Source organism: Jaculus jaculus, chromosome 3 (assembly GCF_020740685.1).
Source record: "Jaculus jaculus isolate mJacJac1 chromosome 3, mJacJac1.mat.Y.cur, whole genome shotgun sequence".
NCBI classification, from domain to species: Eukaryota; Metazoa; Chordata; class Mammalia; order Rodentia; family Dipodidae; genus Jaculus; species Jaculus jaculus.
Window position 1 is genome coordinate 66054404 of NC_059104.1, and position 14532 is coordinate 66068935.

Here is a 14532-nt window from a genome sequence, read left to right on the forward strand (position 1 = left end):
GACATTACTATGTGAACATCTTTATTTTTGGAGAAAAATATGCAACTGGGACAAATCAAATCAAATGCCACCAAAATTCCCACAAAGCTAAAATATTCCCTTAATAAGAAGAAACATCAGGAAACAAGAAAAACCCATAAACTCACCATTTTTATCCACTTTTAAAAATATTTATTTTATTTATAGAAGAGAGAGAGGGGGGAAGGGAGAGAAAGAATGAAAGGGCATGCCAGGACTACTGCAAACTGAACTCCAGATACATGTGCCTCTACGTGCATGTGGTTTTATGTGGGTACTGGGGAACATAACCTGGGCTTTGCAGGCAAGCACCTAACGGCTAAGTCACCTCTCCAATCTCTCCAGCCCTTTATCCATTTTTCTAAGATATATTTAACAAAGTTTGCTAAACCAACATGCCTACAATAAAGCTTATTTACCTTTATAATAGCAGTCATTATTTTGTCCTCATACTGCTAGACAAACTGTGTCACTGAGTTACCACCTTCACTCCCAGTCCTGAGACCACACTGGAACAACTCACCTCTGTCGTACTGCCAGTGCTGGGTCCAAGCCTCTCAAATACACTAGGTCTTCTGGATGTGCTTTCAGAGATGGTTTTGGTATTTTCCACTGTGACCTTCCTCCTAATTTTTGACATTTTGAACTACTTTAACCAAAAAAGAGAGAGTGAAACTGTAAAAATCTTCAGCTTTAAATAACCAAACCTATAATTTACAAACAGAGCTGTAGATAAAAGAATGTAAAATACAAGTTTTTCCCTAGGAGGGAAGAAAGGCCCAGAAAAGTTTTCATAAGTAAAATATAGAAACATGCACAACAAGTAAATATATAAGAAAATATGTAAGAACTCTGAATTATCCCTACTCTGTAGAGTCAACATGTTAACTTTGCAACATGATTAGGCTATCAGGTATTGATAAAAACCGTTTTGAACATTAGTAACTGTATTGTTTAAGGAAAAATTGTTAAATAACAACTGATTAAGTGAAAAAGACACCTATGTCAAAGAAAATGAGGGAAATAAGGCAAGTGGAATTTTAATTGATAGAAACTGTCAATATAATTTTGATGTCAACAGAAGTTATTCTTCAAGCCTGGCATGGTGGCACACGCCTTTAATCCCAGCACTCGGGAAGCTGAGGAAGAAGGACTGCTGAGAGTTCATTGCTACCTTGAAAAACCAGAAAAAAAATAAAAATAAAAACAAGTTACTCTTCAAAAATTAGTATGTAAAGTCTTGGGTATGATGGTGCCCACCTATAGTCCCCTGTACTTAGAGGCTAAGGTCTTTAGTTCAAGGCCATCCTGGTCTACCAAAAAAAAAAAAAAAAAAAAAAAAAAAATCACTATAGAAGAGAAGTGAATGCTATTTAAATATTTTGTGTTGCATAATGTTTACAAATGACATTTTCCCTAAATAAATAGGCTATAGAACAAGAAAAAGCTATAATCTGCTACACTGACCAACAAGTCCAAGGTGCTAAAGGTCAGAATATTGACAAATTAATATATATATTGAAAAAAATATTAAAAAACTAAAATTATAATAGAAAGCTAACCCAGCTATTTAAGTGGGTTATTCAATTAAAAATAAAAATTCCAATGATGGTAGGTAAGAAAACAATATTAAATTCTAGACCAAGTAATCAATTACGGGAAGTGGGTAGAAACTGTCTAACAAGAAAAAGCAAATTACAAAACACTTGATATTACCTAAGTGTTAACAGGAATCTTAGTAATTGTCAAAAATTATTAAACTGGGCCATGTCTGCTAAAAACGTACATGTTCCATTTGCCTTAAAACTAACATGTGTAAGTTGGCTGGTTTCTTTACAGGGTATGGTACTCTGAATGGATAGCCCCCAATATATTTAAATTTTTATTAAAGTTTGTAATTTAGAACTACAGCCACCTGGCCAGAGGAAGTGTCACTGGGCGTATCATAGGGTCCAGCCTTAAGGTGTGATGATGGATTTGGAATTTCAGTCTAAAGATAAACAAAGTGCCTGACCTTGCCTGGAGTTCCTAAGTGTGCTGTGTGGTGTGGGTTTTGGCTTGTGGCTCTTCTCTCTCTCTGCAGGCCAGCTTCTTCTGCCATTAGGAAACTTCCCTCTATCTTTAATAAATCCCTTCCTCCATAACTGTGGCTGATTCAAAAGTTCATCTCAACCACCTAAAGCTGTCTGTCATACAGGGCCTCAAGTTACAGGCCAGGCTGTCCTAGAGCTGAGTTACTGAAAATGACCCTAAGGTTCGGATCCTCTTACTTGTACCTCCAGAGTGCTAGGAATATAGGCATGCATACCACATCTGTTTTTCTTTCTCTTTTTGTTTTTAGTAAAGTGCCTGATTGAACTTCAGGCTTCATGCATATTCAGCAAGCACTCTACCATCTGTGCTGTATTTTCAGCCCCAGAACTAGTCATTATAATGATTACAAATACTCTTTAAGATGGTTTCAAAATAAACATATACCATTTGACATTAAACTACAGAGTACCATCAAGTAAGATAGTACATACCTGTGCCCTTGGGAGGATGAGGAAAGAGGACTGCTCCAAGTTTGAGGCCAGCCTGGGCTACATAAAAACTCAAGGCCAGTCTGAGATATAATGAAACTTTGTTTCAAAACAAAACATTATGAAACAAATCAAAACTCATGACAATATCAAATCAAGGCCAAAAAATAACAACCACTACTCCTACTATTGTTAACAATGCTTGGTTTAATTAGGTCCTTAGGTCACATTCTGAAAGATTCAAAAACTGGGGACAATATGACAATGAATCAAGAAGAACATATGAAATGATAGCTGTAAATTGGAAATTTTGTATTATTTTTACTCTGAGATAAAACGTGACTATTGTTTTAATACAATAGCAATTATAGTGAATCAAAGAAGTTAAGAGAATAACTTCGAAGTCATTATATATTTTTAAACTTAGTGCAGAATGCCACATAAATGAACAAGAATTTGCTACAATGTAAAACCACTATGTACCAACTGTACCCTGAGTAGGGAGAGCAAGGAAGAAAAAGCGACATATTAGTTTGGGCAGAAAGCAATCTTATTAACTTTTCTAGAACTCGTTCTCTGCCCAAATGTGAACTTACAAGGAAAATGTTAAAATTCCATGTCTATCTGATTTAGTGGACATAAAACAACTGAAAACTGACAAAAGCAATGCTAAGAAAGATCTAGAAAATGTAGAACTTTAATTAACTAAGGACATTCAGCAATTTACAGCATAACCATGGAAAATTCGGTAAGAGATAAATGTATATAAGTGGTAGTTTGAGTCAGGTGTTCCCCATAAACTTAGGTGTTCTGCATGCTGGGTTCCCTAACTGATGGCAACTGGAAATTATGCTTCCTGGAGGCAGTGTATTGTTGGGGGCGGGCTTATGGGTGTTGTGGTGGTTTGATTCAGGGGTCTCCCATAAACTTGGATGTTCTGAATGCTAGGTTCCCAGCTCATGGAGATTTGAGAATTAACACCTTCTGGAGAGAGTATATTGTTGGAGGCGAGCTTATGGGTATTATAGCCACTTTCCCCTTGCCGAGTGTTTGGCACACTCTCCTGTTGCTGCTGTCCACCTTATGTTGGCTGGGGGAGATGTCCCACCATCTGTTCATGCCATCATTTTCCCCTGTCATCATGAAGCATCCCCCTCGAGCCTATAAGCCAAACTAAACCTCTTTTTCCTACAAGCTGCTCTTGTTTGGGTGATTTCTACCAGCAATGTGACCCTGACTCCAACAGGTGTTATAGCCAGTTTCCCCATGTCAATGTTTGGCACACTCTCCTGTTGTTATGGCCCACCTTTTGTCAGCCAGGGGGTGATGTCCACCCTCTGCTCATGTCATCGTTTTCCCTGCCATCATGGAGCTTATCCCTCAAGCCTGTAAGCCAAAATAAACCTCTTTTTTCCCCCACAAGCTACTCTTGGTTGGGTGATTTCTACCAGCAATGCAGACCTAACTGCAACAAATATATATAGAAAGTTTGAAGGACAAAAACACATCTTAAAGGTTCATTATAGATTACTAAAAAATCAATGCATGGATGTACATTATAACCCTCAACCATTCAAATTTAAAACATTTAATAACTGACTGGGTCCTAAAATTTCCTTATGAGCTAGCTACGCATCAATTGAAAAAACAAAAATCTCTTTGCCTCATAGGTAGACTTCTCATCCCACCATAATGCTTCAAGAAAACTAACTCTAACCTTAATTTTTTCCCCTCACTATCAATGAAAATGGAAATGAACTGTGGGATCTGTTGCTTCCTCCTCTATGTGTCCGCTTTCCAGTTTGTGAGTTCCTGCCATGACATGACATCCTCCCTAGAGCCCCAAAGCAAAGGGCCCTATTTTGAACCTGAGTCTCCAAAACCTTGAGCCAAAACAAACGTTCTTCTCTTTGTAAGTGCCCTGTCTCAAGAATTTCATTATAACAGCTAACTAATACACATCCAAGAACTTCTATTAACAATTGACAATGTTACCCTCAATACCAGTACCAAAACATTCATGATTCTGCATACATGCCTTATATTTGCATATAGCATATAACTTTTTAAATTCCATTTGCCTGAATACATATAAATGTACATATATATGCCCCCAAATTTTTTTCCTTTACTAATTTAAAGACATGTAATCCTGTGATGTGACGGTTCAAAGTTTTCAATCCATTTGGGCCCACAAGGGAAGATGTATACCACAAAAAAAAATTTTTGTTTAAACAGCAAAACTCTTTAATGAGACATAAGTGCATCCAAGTAGATGAAAAATTTCGACACAAAAATAAATTGTAAATGTTGAAGTCTTTCCCATCAGAGATTAAAAACTGAGGTCACATCAATAACATGCCAGTATATTTGCTCTGCTTTGAACGTGTTCCTCCATTTTTGCATTCAAATTATTCATTGGTTTAAGTTGCCATCACACTTCCACCCACAGTCATGTTTTCCCAAATAAAAGCATCATAAATCAAAGCCAAGTAATAGAGTAAAGGTTAGTCATTTTCCTATATCTATTCTCCATCCTCAGAGTAAATAAGTTATTTAGAACTTCTGTAACTTCTCAATTGAAAAAAGAAAAAATGGGATATTAATTTTGACCTACTAAAACATATCAAAAGAATCTCAAAACTGGGAACCACTAACCAACTCCAGTAATGCTATCACAATATATTCAGCATCCCACACTACAAACATAGCTGAGAAAGGAGACATGCAGTGCCTGTTTTGTGTAAGAATTTCTAAGGTCTAACTGCTAACATCTTGTCAATAAATATATATTGATTGAAAATCCCTTATCCTAAATGCTGGGGCCCAGGTGTATTTTGGACCTCAGGTTTTCAAAAACTTTAAAAAAATATACACATAAATATGTGTGTGTGTGTGTGTGTGTGTGTGTGTGTGTACATTTGTGTACACACATGTGTGCTGGCTTGAGGATGAGAGGTAAGTTTAAGCACAAAATTCATTATAATTCACATAAAACTTATACACATATCCTGAGGATATTTTTTTTTTTCATCTCAAAGAGAATACAAGTTTATTCTTAACTCAGATCTGAAGGACTATATAGCCTGAGGACAGGATTCTGGTTGACCCAGTGAAGATTACTTCATACAATATTTTTAGTGTGTGTCTATGATGACTTCCATTACACATAGTCAGAAATGAAATTTTTCACTTGTGGTATCAGATAAGTACCGGAAGTTTTAGATATTTGCATTCAGATTAGGAATGTTCGACTTGCATGGGTTCTGGTAACATCAATGAACACATAAATCTTTGTGTAGGGAGAGAAGCTTTTAGAGAAAAGGTCTCATAATGTAGCCCAGGGTGATCTGAAACCTACTATGTACCTTGGCTGACCTCAAAGCTTAAATCTTCCGGCCTCAGCACTCAAAAAGGACTAGTATTACAAGTATGTGCCACCAAGCTTGGTTCATAAATTATTTTAATCAGAATGATTGTCAGCCATTTAGGAAATTGTCAAGCAATCAAAACTACATAAATGTACTAACTAGTAGAATCTTGAATCTCTAAGATTAAAAGAATTCATATTTCTTAAAATATGTGGTCTCTTCATAATAAAGAAAAAACAGCCAGGCTTATTTGGATGTACAATTTATAAGAAGTTTTAAAAAGAACTTATTAAGCTACCTCCCAGGTTGCATGTATGTAGACTTAATAATGAAACAATTAAAACTAAATTCCAGATACAATTAACTAAGCTGACAACACAGGTTTTATTTGCAAGACAATATCGTAGCACAGTGCAGAAAAATAATTCATTAAAGTGACTGTGTACTGAAAGAACATCCCATGTTGATGACTACTATAAAGTGAACAGCACCATAGTATACAAAACTGCCAGGAAAATTAAGGACACTGCATTTCCACATCAGTTCATGTTTTAGCTACAACTGAATCTCTATACCTCTGCATAAGGTAGAAGAATGAAGTAGGTAAGATTAACATCTACTGAAAACCAATTTTCTATATTAATGCAAGTTAAACAATTTTGCTTTCTATATGTAAATGTCATTGCATATTTAACACATAATTTAATAAAGTGTACATAAGTTAAACTATATTGTACATTTTAAATTTATATTACAAATATGAAAATAGGACACATTATATATCAAAATATACATTCAGGGCTGGGTGTGGTGGCGCACATCTTTAATCCAAGCACTCTGGAGGTAGAAGTAGGCTGTGAGTTCAAGAACAGCCTGGGGACTACAGAGTGAGTTCCAGGTCAGCCTGGTCTAGAGTGAGAATCTACCTCGAAAACGATCAATCAATCAATATATATACATATATATATGTATATATATGTATATGTATCAATATATATGTGCATATACACACTCAGTGGTTATTGCAACCTCCAATAAGAAAGTCAATGAAAGGCATCTAATTGGACCTCCTTATCTGTCAGTTCTGCAGCCATCAATTGAAAATATTCTGAAGACAACTGTACTGAGCATGTAAAGACGTTTCTTTCCGTTATTCCTAAATAATATAGCATAAAAAATAGTTACACAGTATTTACATTCATTTTAAGTATACAAATGATTGGTGTGATGTAAGTTATATTTGAATAAATCATTTTAGAGAAGGGAAGAGTTTACACCTTTTGGTATTGGTTACCTTTATTTTTGTTTGTTTTTCGAGGTACGGTCTCAGTCTAGTCCAGGCTGACCTGGAATTCACTCTGTAGTCTCAGGGTGGCCTCGAACTCAAGGCGATCCTCATACCTCTGCCTCCCGAGTACTGGGATTAAAGACGTGTGCCACCACACCCGGCTACATTTTGGTATTGGAACCATCCTTTATTAAGGAGAATGAGGGTCAATTTTATGTTCGATACAACTGGATCTAAATGTACACTGAAACTTAAGTTTCAGAGTTTGACTCTTCACAGACACAAACTGCTAAATGTTCACATCAACTTTCTTAGTCCCTTGTTGAAACTGTCATCTGATATAATCTAAGTAAGAAACTGGGAGTTATTTGAAAATTTGTACATTAAGCTGCAAAATACTGTTTGTTGTGTTAGTAAATGTTACAAAACTAAACCGCACGATATGTACCCCAAAATTTCTTCTTTAAAACTCCAAAACACCAAATAAAATAAAAATATAACACTTAAAGAGAATGCAGACGCCCGAACTGTCAAAGTACTTCAAATTATGTGAAAACTCAAGATAGCCTAATAACTTAGGGCAGTACCCTCCAAACAAGATCTTACCAATAGTCAAGTATTCTCAACTCTGAATAATTTTCAGCCATATAAATTATGTTAAAACTACTGAGAAAATGATACTAAAGAATATCAGACCCTCTCTTTTCATTCCACTTTCCTTTACCAAATATTTGCCAAATCTAATCACTTGGGGAAGGTGACGATAAGGCAGCAGTTTTAAACCCCCAGTAACTCTAAGTCATACAACCAAAAGTAACACTTTCTTCTCTAACAAGCTTGGAATGCGTAAGCCAGTAACTCTGAGACCGCACTGGTGCACCCTTACACGCACACTCGCGCAAAGGTCCCCATGCCAGGCCCCAAAAGACTAGTAGCGGTGAGTTTTGTGCCAGTCGACCTGCTCCCGTAGACAGACTCCAGAATCACAAGGAGCGCAGGAAGCGCGGCCTAAGCGCAGGGAGCTACTGCAGAGTTGGGATGTTCAAGGGCTCAAAAGCCCACGCGGGGACCGAGGACAGACAAGTCAGGCCTTCCCCACCAACCCGCACCGACCCACTGGCTACTTACCTCCTCCGCAAGCTCCCTTCGCGAGCGCGGTCCTCGGGCGCCACCGCCGCCTGGGCCCCGAGGAGCCGAGGAGCGCCGCGCCCCCGCGCCGAGCCCCGGGAGGACGGCGCGGAGGAGACGCGGAGCACGCGCGGCGCCCGGGAGCCCGCGGCGGCGCGAGGGGCCGGCGGAGAGGCGGAGAGGCGGAGCACGCGCGCCGCTCGCCAGGCTGCGCCAGCGGCCGCGGGAGCTCGGCGCCCGAGAGGACGGAAAGGCAACTATCGAGCCTCACCAGGCCGCCGGAAGTCGGACTCCGCCGGCTCCTGGGCGGACGCGGCGAGCTTCCGGCCGCCGCATTAGTCGTCAGCGCGCAAGCCCCGCCCCGCGGACACGCCCCCCGCGCGTTTGCAGCGCGGCCCCCGCGGCGCTGCAGGGACCCGTAAAATCAATCTAGGAACGCCCCTCCCCTTCCAACTCGGCAGTGCCGGGAAATCCAGAGCCTCAAGTGACTATCCTGGTGTATTACAGCACATCCTCCAGTGCGCTGCCTGAACTCGAGTCACGCGGCCCGCGGGTGATCCTCCCAGTATCCGCTCCTCCTGCTCGGGCTCCTGCTCCTGCTCCTGATCCTCTTCTCCCCTGCTCTTCCTCCTCCTCCTGCTGCTCCTGCTCCTGCTCCTCCTCCTCCTCGTGCGCCTCCTTTTCCTCCTCTCTTCCTCCTGTTCTTCCTCCTCCTCCTCTTCCTGCCCCTCACTCTTCTCTCCTTTACTCCTCCCTTCCCGCATTCCTACTCCTGCCTCTTCCCCTCCTCCTCTGTTACTGGGGTGCCTACAGAGTGCACGAGCAGAAATTAGTGAAAATTTGGAGTAGAAATCGTTAATGCGAGCTTTTCCTTTTGTTGTTTACTATCCAGTGACCTCCGTGAAACTAGTCGTTACAATTGTCAGATAGGGAGCCAAACACCAGAAATAATAAATTAGCACCTGATCCCGCACAGTAAAAAGGCTAAAAATGCATACAAGCCATTGTCTGCGTAATTTCAGAGTATCACGTGTTTTATTCTCTGACAAAACCGAAGAACAGCAAAACCCTTTACTGGAAGAGATCACCTGGTCTAACGATTTGGTCTTGCTGAATCAGTAATATTAAAGGAGCAGAGACAAGGATGTCATCAGGGGTTTCTGACGACGTGCCAGGCTATTTTAGCAACGGCAGCGAGAGCTTCTGCACAGGTCGGTTTGATGTATCGCTCTGGCAGTAAGAAACCATATTTGCCCTTATCGCGAAGTTCAATTGTAAATGAATATTTGATGCCCAAATCATGGATCCAGTCATCAGCACCTCCCGGAGCTAGGTCTAAAAGAAGAGGGAAGAAGTGTTTCAAAACTACAGATATTTCAAGTTAATTAACCAAGGTTTTTTTTTTTTTTTTTAATGAAGATAACTGCTTCATTCCAAAAATTGTGGAGATTGAAAAGACAATACATTATAAAAGAAAATAAATATTGCTTATTACTCTACTTTACTACTACCAAGGAATGGTAATAGCCAAAATGTGTTAGTGCATGCATTTGATTACTTAATTTTTATTACATAAATAGAATATTACATTTCCAAATGTAGTACTAGTGAGTTCAAATCTACTCATGCTCAGTGATATCAAAGGATAGCATTGAATTGGATATATGAATTGGACTTCCACCCGATTAGTTGAGTAGGTAAAGCCTGGAGAGATTGCTCAGTGGTTAAAGGCCTTGCTGATGGCTTAGGTTTGATTCCGCAGAGCCCACTTAAGTTAGATGCAGAGTAGAGCATACATCTGGAGTTCTCTTGCAGTGGCAAGAGGCCCTGGTATGCCCATACATTCATTCATGCTCTTTCTTTCTCTCTCTCTCCTTGCAAATAAATATTATAAAAATATATAAAAAACATAATTGGGATACTGAGGTATGAGGATCACTGTGAGTTCTAGGCCACCCTGAGACTCCATAGTGAATTCCTGGTCAGCCTGGGCTAGACTAAAACCCTACCTTGAAAAACCAAAAACAAACAAACAAACAAACAAAAAACAAAGCAAAACAAAAACATAGGAGTTGAGTAGTGCTCCCTTACATATTTAGGTATCTTTATGACTTGTGTTCTCTTCCAGCAGCTTGTCTTTTCTAGGCTCAGATCTACAGTCCTAATTTCCATAGGTTTATACTATGCTTCAGTCCATCACTGGGTAAATTTTTCTCAGCCTTCTTTCAGTACTTTTAAATTTCTCTTACCAAGTTTATTCTTTCACTAAACACTGAAATCATTTGTTTTCATTAAGAGTGCTTTAAATATACAAATTAATGTAGGAAGATGTAATACTGTTGCCCCATCTCCAAGCATGTAGGCTTTCTTCAAAACAAGTACTCGTTGGGATTGCATCAACAACACAAATGAATTTAGGAAATTTTTTTCCCTATACCCCAAACATGTAGGCTTCTTGTTTTATCTGTTCACCAGTAAAATTTTCTAGGTTTTTCCTATAGATACTATGGACTTGTTGTGTGCTGTGTGAACACAGATACATACATAACACTGAATCCAGATGTTTATGTGCATGTATGGTTGAGATGAGGCAGTCAGACAAATTTTTTATTTTTGTGTGTGTGTGTGTGTGTGTGTTTGTTGTGTGGCTTATATGGGTCCTGGGAAATTGATCCTAGGTCCTTTGGCTTTGCAGGCAAGTGCCTTAACCGCTAAGCCATCCCTCCAGCCCCCTATTTTTATATATAAGAAAGGTCTAGTCAGCTTTCCTTAACACCTTATTACTAGTAGCTTTCATTGATTTTCTAAATGTTGCCATTTAAACAATTACATAACATGCCTGTTGCCTCTTTCTATACTTGGATTATGAGATTGTTTACTAAAGCATTGATTATAATATTAAAAGTTGCTATTCCACAGTATCTCTCACAGTCATCTCACAAGTATTTCTGATAACCATAATCAGGGTCTAGTATTTTATTCCTCTTATTGTTTGCCTGTGCTCCCACATGCACATATACATATAAATTCATTCTAGATGAATGAATGTGTGGAAATGGATCCGTTTCATGCTAATAAAATAATGGTCTGTGTAAACTCCTCCAGTCCAGAGGCACTGTAGTTAATGCTTTGTGGAACCAAGGAAGCTCTGAATAGTGAAATCAAGCTGTATGATTCCTTCATAACAAGGTAAGGGTCCTGTCTCATCAAAAGTGGCCCAGGGCTATTGATAGCAAAGGAGAGAGAAATGTAGCCCAGTCTGATGAACAGTATCGGGTGGTAGGAGAGAAAGGAAAAGGAGACTTCCCTCAAATAGCTGATACGAAAGCAATTCATTCAAGAGACTTTGAATGTGACTGTTTTGGAGCCTATAGATCATAATATTAAAGAAGACACTGGAGCTGTGACTCTACTGTTTCAGCATCTTATATGCCTAATACAACATACCAGAGCTTTATTTGGCAGCTACTTAATCATTTGCCCAGAAACATCACCACTTCCAGGCTACTTTACCCAAGTCGTGCCTCTCAACCCCAGTCATCCTCAAACTACTAGTTTGTTTTATTTTCTTCAGGTCATTTTATGGAGTTATACTATATGTTACCACTTGTTTACATTATGAATTAGCAATTTTTGACAAGAACAAGTAGTAAATAATTTGGGCTTTCAAGGATACTTGGTCTCTGTTAAAGTTACTCATCCTGTCTGTCAGGAATACAAATTAGTGAGCACAGCTTTGTTCCAGTGGAACTACTGAAAGAAATTTGTTTTGATTTTGTTCAACCTTTTAAAAAATTCTTATCTGAAAGGCTATGAAAATATGCAGTGCACTGGGCTCAGCCATTGGGATGTAGTTTGCTGACATTTGGTTACATGTTTCTTTTCTGTTCCTCTTATCCTATCCACCCTCCAGCTTTAGAAGGGAAAAACTACTGTCTGCCATCCCACTGTGGATACACAGGAGTCTCTCAATAAATAAATGGAGCCAGCAGAAATTTATCCAAAATATTTGTTGAGTTTGCTACATGAATGATGTCATGAGGGTTACATGCAAAAGATATCCAACAGTAGTATCTTATGAAGTAGGGAACAGGCTATCACTAAAATTCATCTGAAGTAGTGGCATCCCCAAGCTTTGTGTAGTAAACAACACGTACAGCCTTATTTTTGCTGTATACACCTTGCCAATTCTTTTGACCCTCTCCCCCCCTTTTTTCCAAGGTAGGGTCTCAAGCTGAACTGGAATTCACTGTGTAATCTCAGGGTGGCCTCGAACTCATGGTGATCCTCCTATTTCTGCTGAGATTAAAGGTGTGCACCACCACGCCCCACTACTTTTGACCATTTTTAACCTTTTCTCTTTGTTTGACCTGCATGGTGCCAATTTTATAAGCCCTGCTCTCTTTTTTAAGTGTTTTTATTTATTTGTTTGTTTGAGAAGGAGGAAGAAAATGATCATGCTAGGATTTCTAGCCACTGCAAACAAACTTCAGATGCATACACCACCTTGTATCTGGTTTACATAGACACTGGGGAATTGAACTTGGGTCCTTGGGCTTAGCAGGCAAGTGCCTTAGCTGCTAAGCCATCTCCCTAGCCGTATAAGCCCTGCTTTCTAGTGGTAAAGTTATTTTTTTTTAATTTTTAATTTATTTATTTGAGAGCGACAGACACAGAGAGAAAGACAGATAGAGGGAGAGAGAGAGAATGGGCGCGCCAGGGCTTCCAGCCTCTGCAAACGAACTCCATATGCGTGCGCCCCCTTGTGCATCTGGCTAACGTGGGACCTGGGGAACCGAGCCTCGAACCGGGGTCCTTAGGCTTCACAGGCAAGCGCTTAACCGCTAAGCCATCTCTCCAGCCCTAAAGTTAATTTTTTAAATCTCACTTTGATCTCTTTTTAGTGCTTGCTTTTATTAACACACAGGTGCATTTAGCACTGTCCCAGCTGTGAGGCTTCTGCTTATAATTGTTATGCTTCAATTATTTTACATATGACGCTGGGTATGTCTAAAGTTTGGATTTGAAAAAATTAACCCTACACAGAGAAATTAAACACTGACTTTGTTAGTACTTCATGGTTCCCTGAGATCTCAAGAAGACACATGAGGCTAAGGATGTCCCCAGTGAAAATGTGCTTTCCTAGACTTTGGGTGTGATTCCTGGCACTACCAAAAGAAGGGATGGGGGAGGGGGGAGAAGAAAGGAGCAAGAGGAGGAATACTTACATAAGCTTTCTGAGCCACTGCCATGTGTATACTTGGTATTTCTACTAACACTCTCCATTGCACGGACAGCTTCACTGGCCACAAGAGACTAGAAGCAAAAGCATATAGAATTTGGTTAATTCATAACTTTGAAACAGAAGAGTTTGTAAGTTTCTAAAAACATAATCACATTAATTCAATCAAAGTATGTATGAAAAGTCTGGGTTTATTAAAAAACTAAATTAAAAAAAATATTAACTTTTTTACTTTATGGTAATCATAGCTAAAGAGCTTTTAAAATATAAACTCTTTCAATGCCTGCAATATTTTATCTAATTTACATTTTAAAATATCACATGCCTTTTCAGCAATTCATTTACTATATAAAATTAACTATATTTAAAAAGGTTTGACATTTTTCCATTTATAGAAAAAAAAAATCATGAAACGTTAAATTCCACTTCCCCAAACACTGCATATACTCACTGATTTACTTCTCACAGACTCCTTGAGTAAAATAACCAATGTTATCTAAGACATATCAAAAATTATGTCCCTGGTAGGGAACAGGATAATGACCAAGTTCTCTTTTTCAGTACATGTGGTTCCAATTTATAAAAATGCTTTCTGAAGTTGGAACTAGCATCAGGGGGACTCACTGTCAACCCTCTGGAAAACCTAGAGGGGTATTGTAAGGTTCAGGACTGACCAAGACCACAGAGACCACTGTGAGGCAAAGAAGGGAGCTTTTATTTGGGGGTGGGGAACATGAGCTGCCAGGACTGACTCTCAACTTTGCTATTACAGATAGTGAGCTATATAGCACTCTTCAGTTGAGAGAAGGTGAGGAAGGTAGGTACTCCTTTGTTCTTTACAATAGCCATAGATTGTGAGACCAGAAATGACCAGGTGGAAAATAAGGAGCCAGGGAACTTAGACCTGGGGCATTGTTAGGCAAGGAAGGAATAACGGCTGTGCGGTTTCTTGAAGAATGGGGA

At 39.2% G+C, this 14532-nt stretch overlaps 2 protein-coding genes across 3 annotated transcripts in view; both read right to left on the reverse strand.

Annotated features, from left to right (window-relative positions):
- Zc3h13 (zinc finger CCCH-type containing 13) overlaps positions 1-8389 on the reverse strand; it is an 86566-nt gene extending 78177 nt beyond the window's left edge. Inside the window, exons 1-2 of one of the 2 annotated variants that reach the window (XM_045145338.1) lie at positions 8328-8389; positions 542-667 (exon numbers count right to left, since the gene is read on the reverse strand). In XM_045145338.1, coding sequence (XP_045001273.1) covers positions 542-658 — 117 coding nt within the window. In that variant the 5' untranslated portion in view covers positions 659-667; positions 8328-8389. Of the gene's footprint in view, positions 1-541; positions 668-8327 lie in introns of those variants that run through there. The other variant, XM_045145341.1, reaches the window with a different exon arrangement.
- A 1054-nt stretch (positions 8390-9443) lies between these two features.
- Positions 9444-14532, reverse strand: part of Cpb2 (carboxypeptidase B2) — a 72883-nt gene continuing 67794 nt past the window's right edge. Inside the window, exons 10-11 of the mRNA XM_004665851.2 lie at positions 13556-13643; positions 9444-9662 (exon numbers count right to left, since the gene is read on the reverse strand). Coding sequence (XP_004665908.1) covers positions 9478-9662; positions 13556-13643 — 273 coding nt within the window. The 3' untranslated portion in view covers positions 9444-9477. The remainder of the gene's footprint in view (positions 9663-13555; positions 13644-14532) is intronic.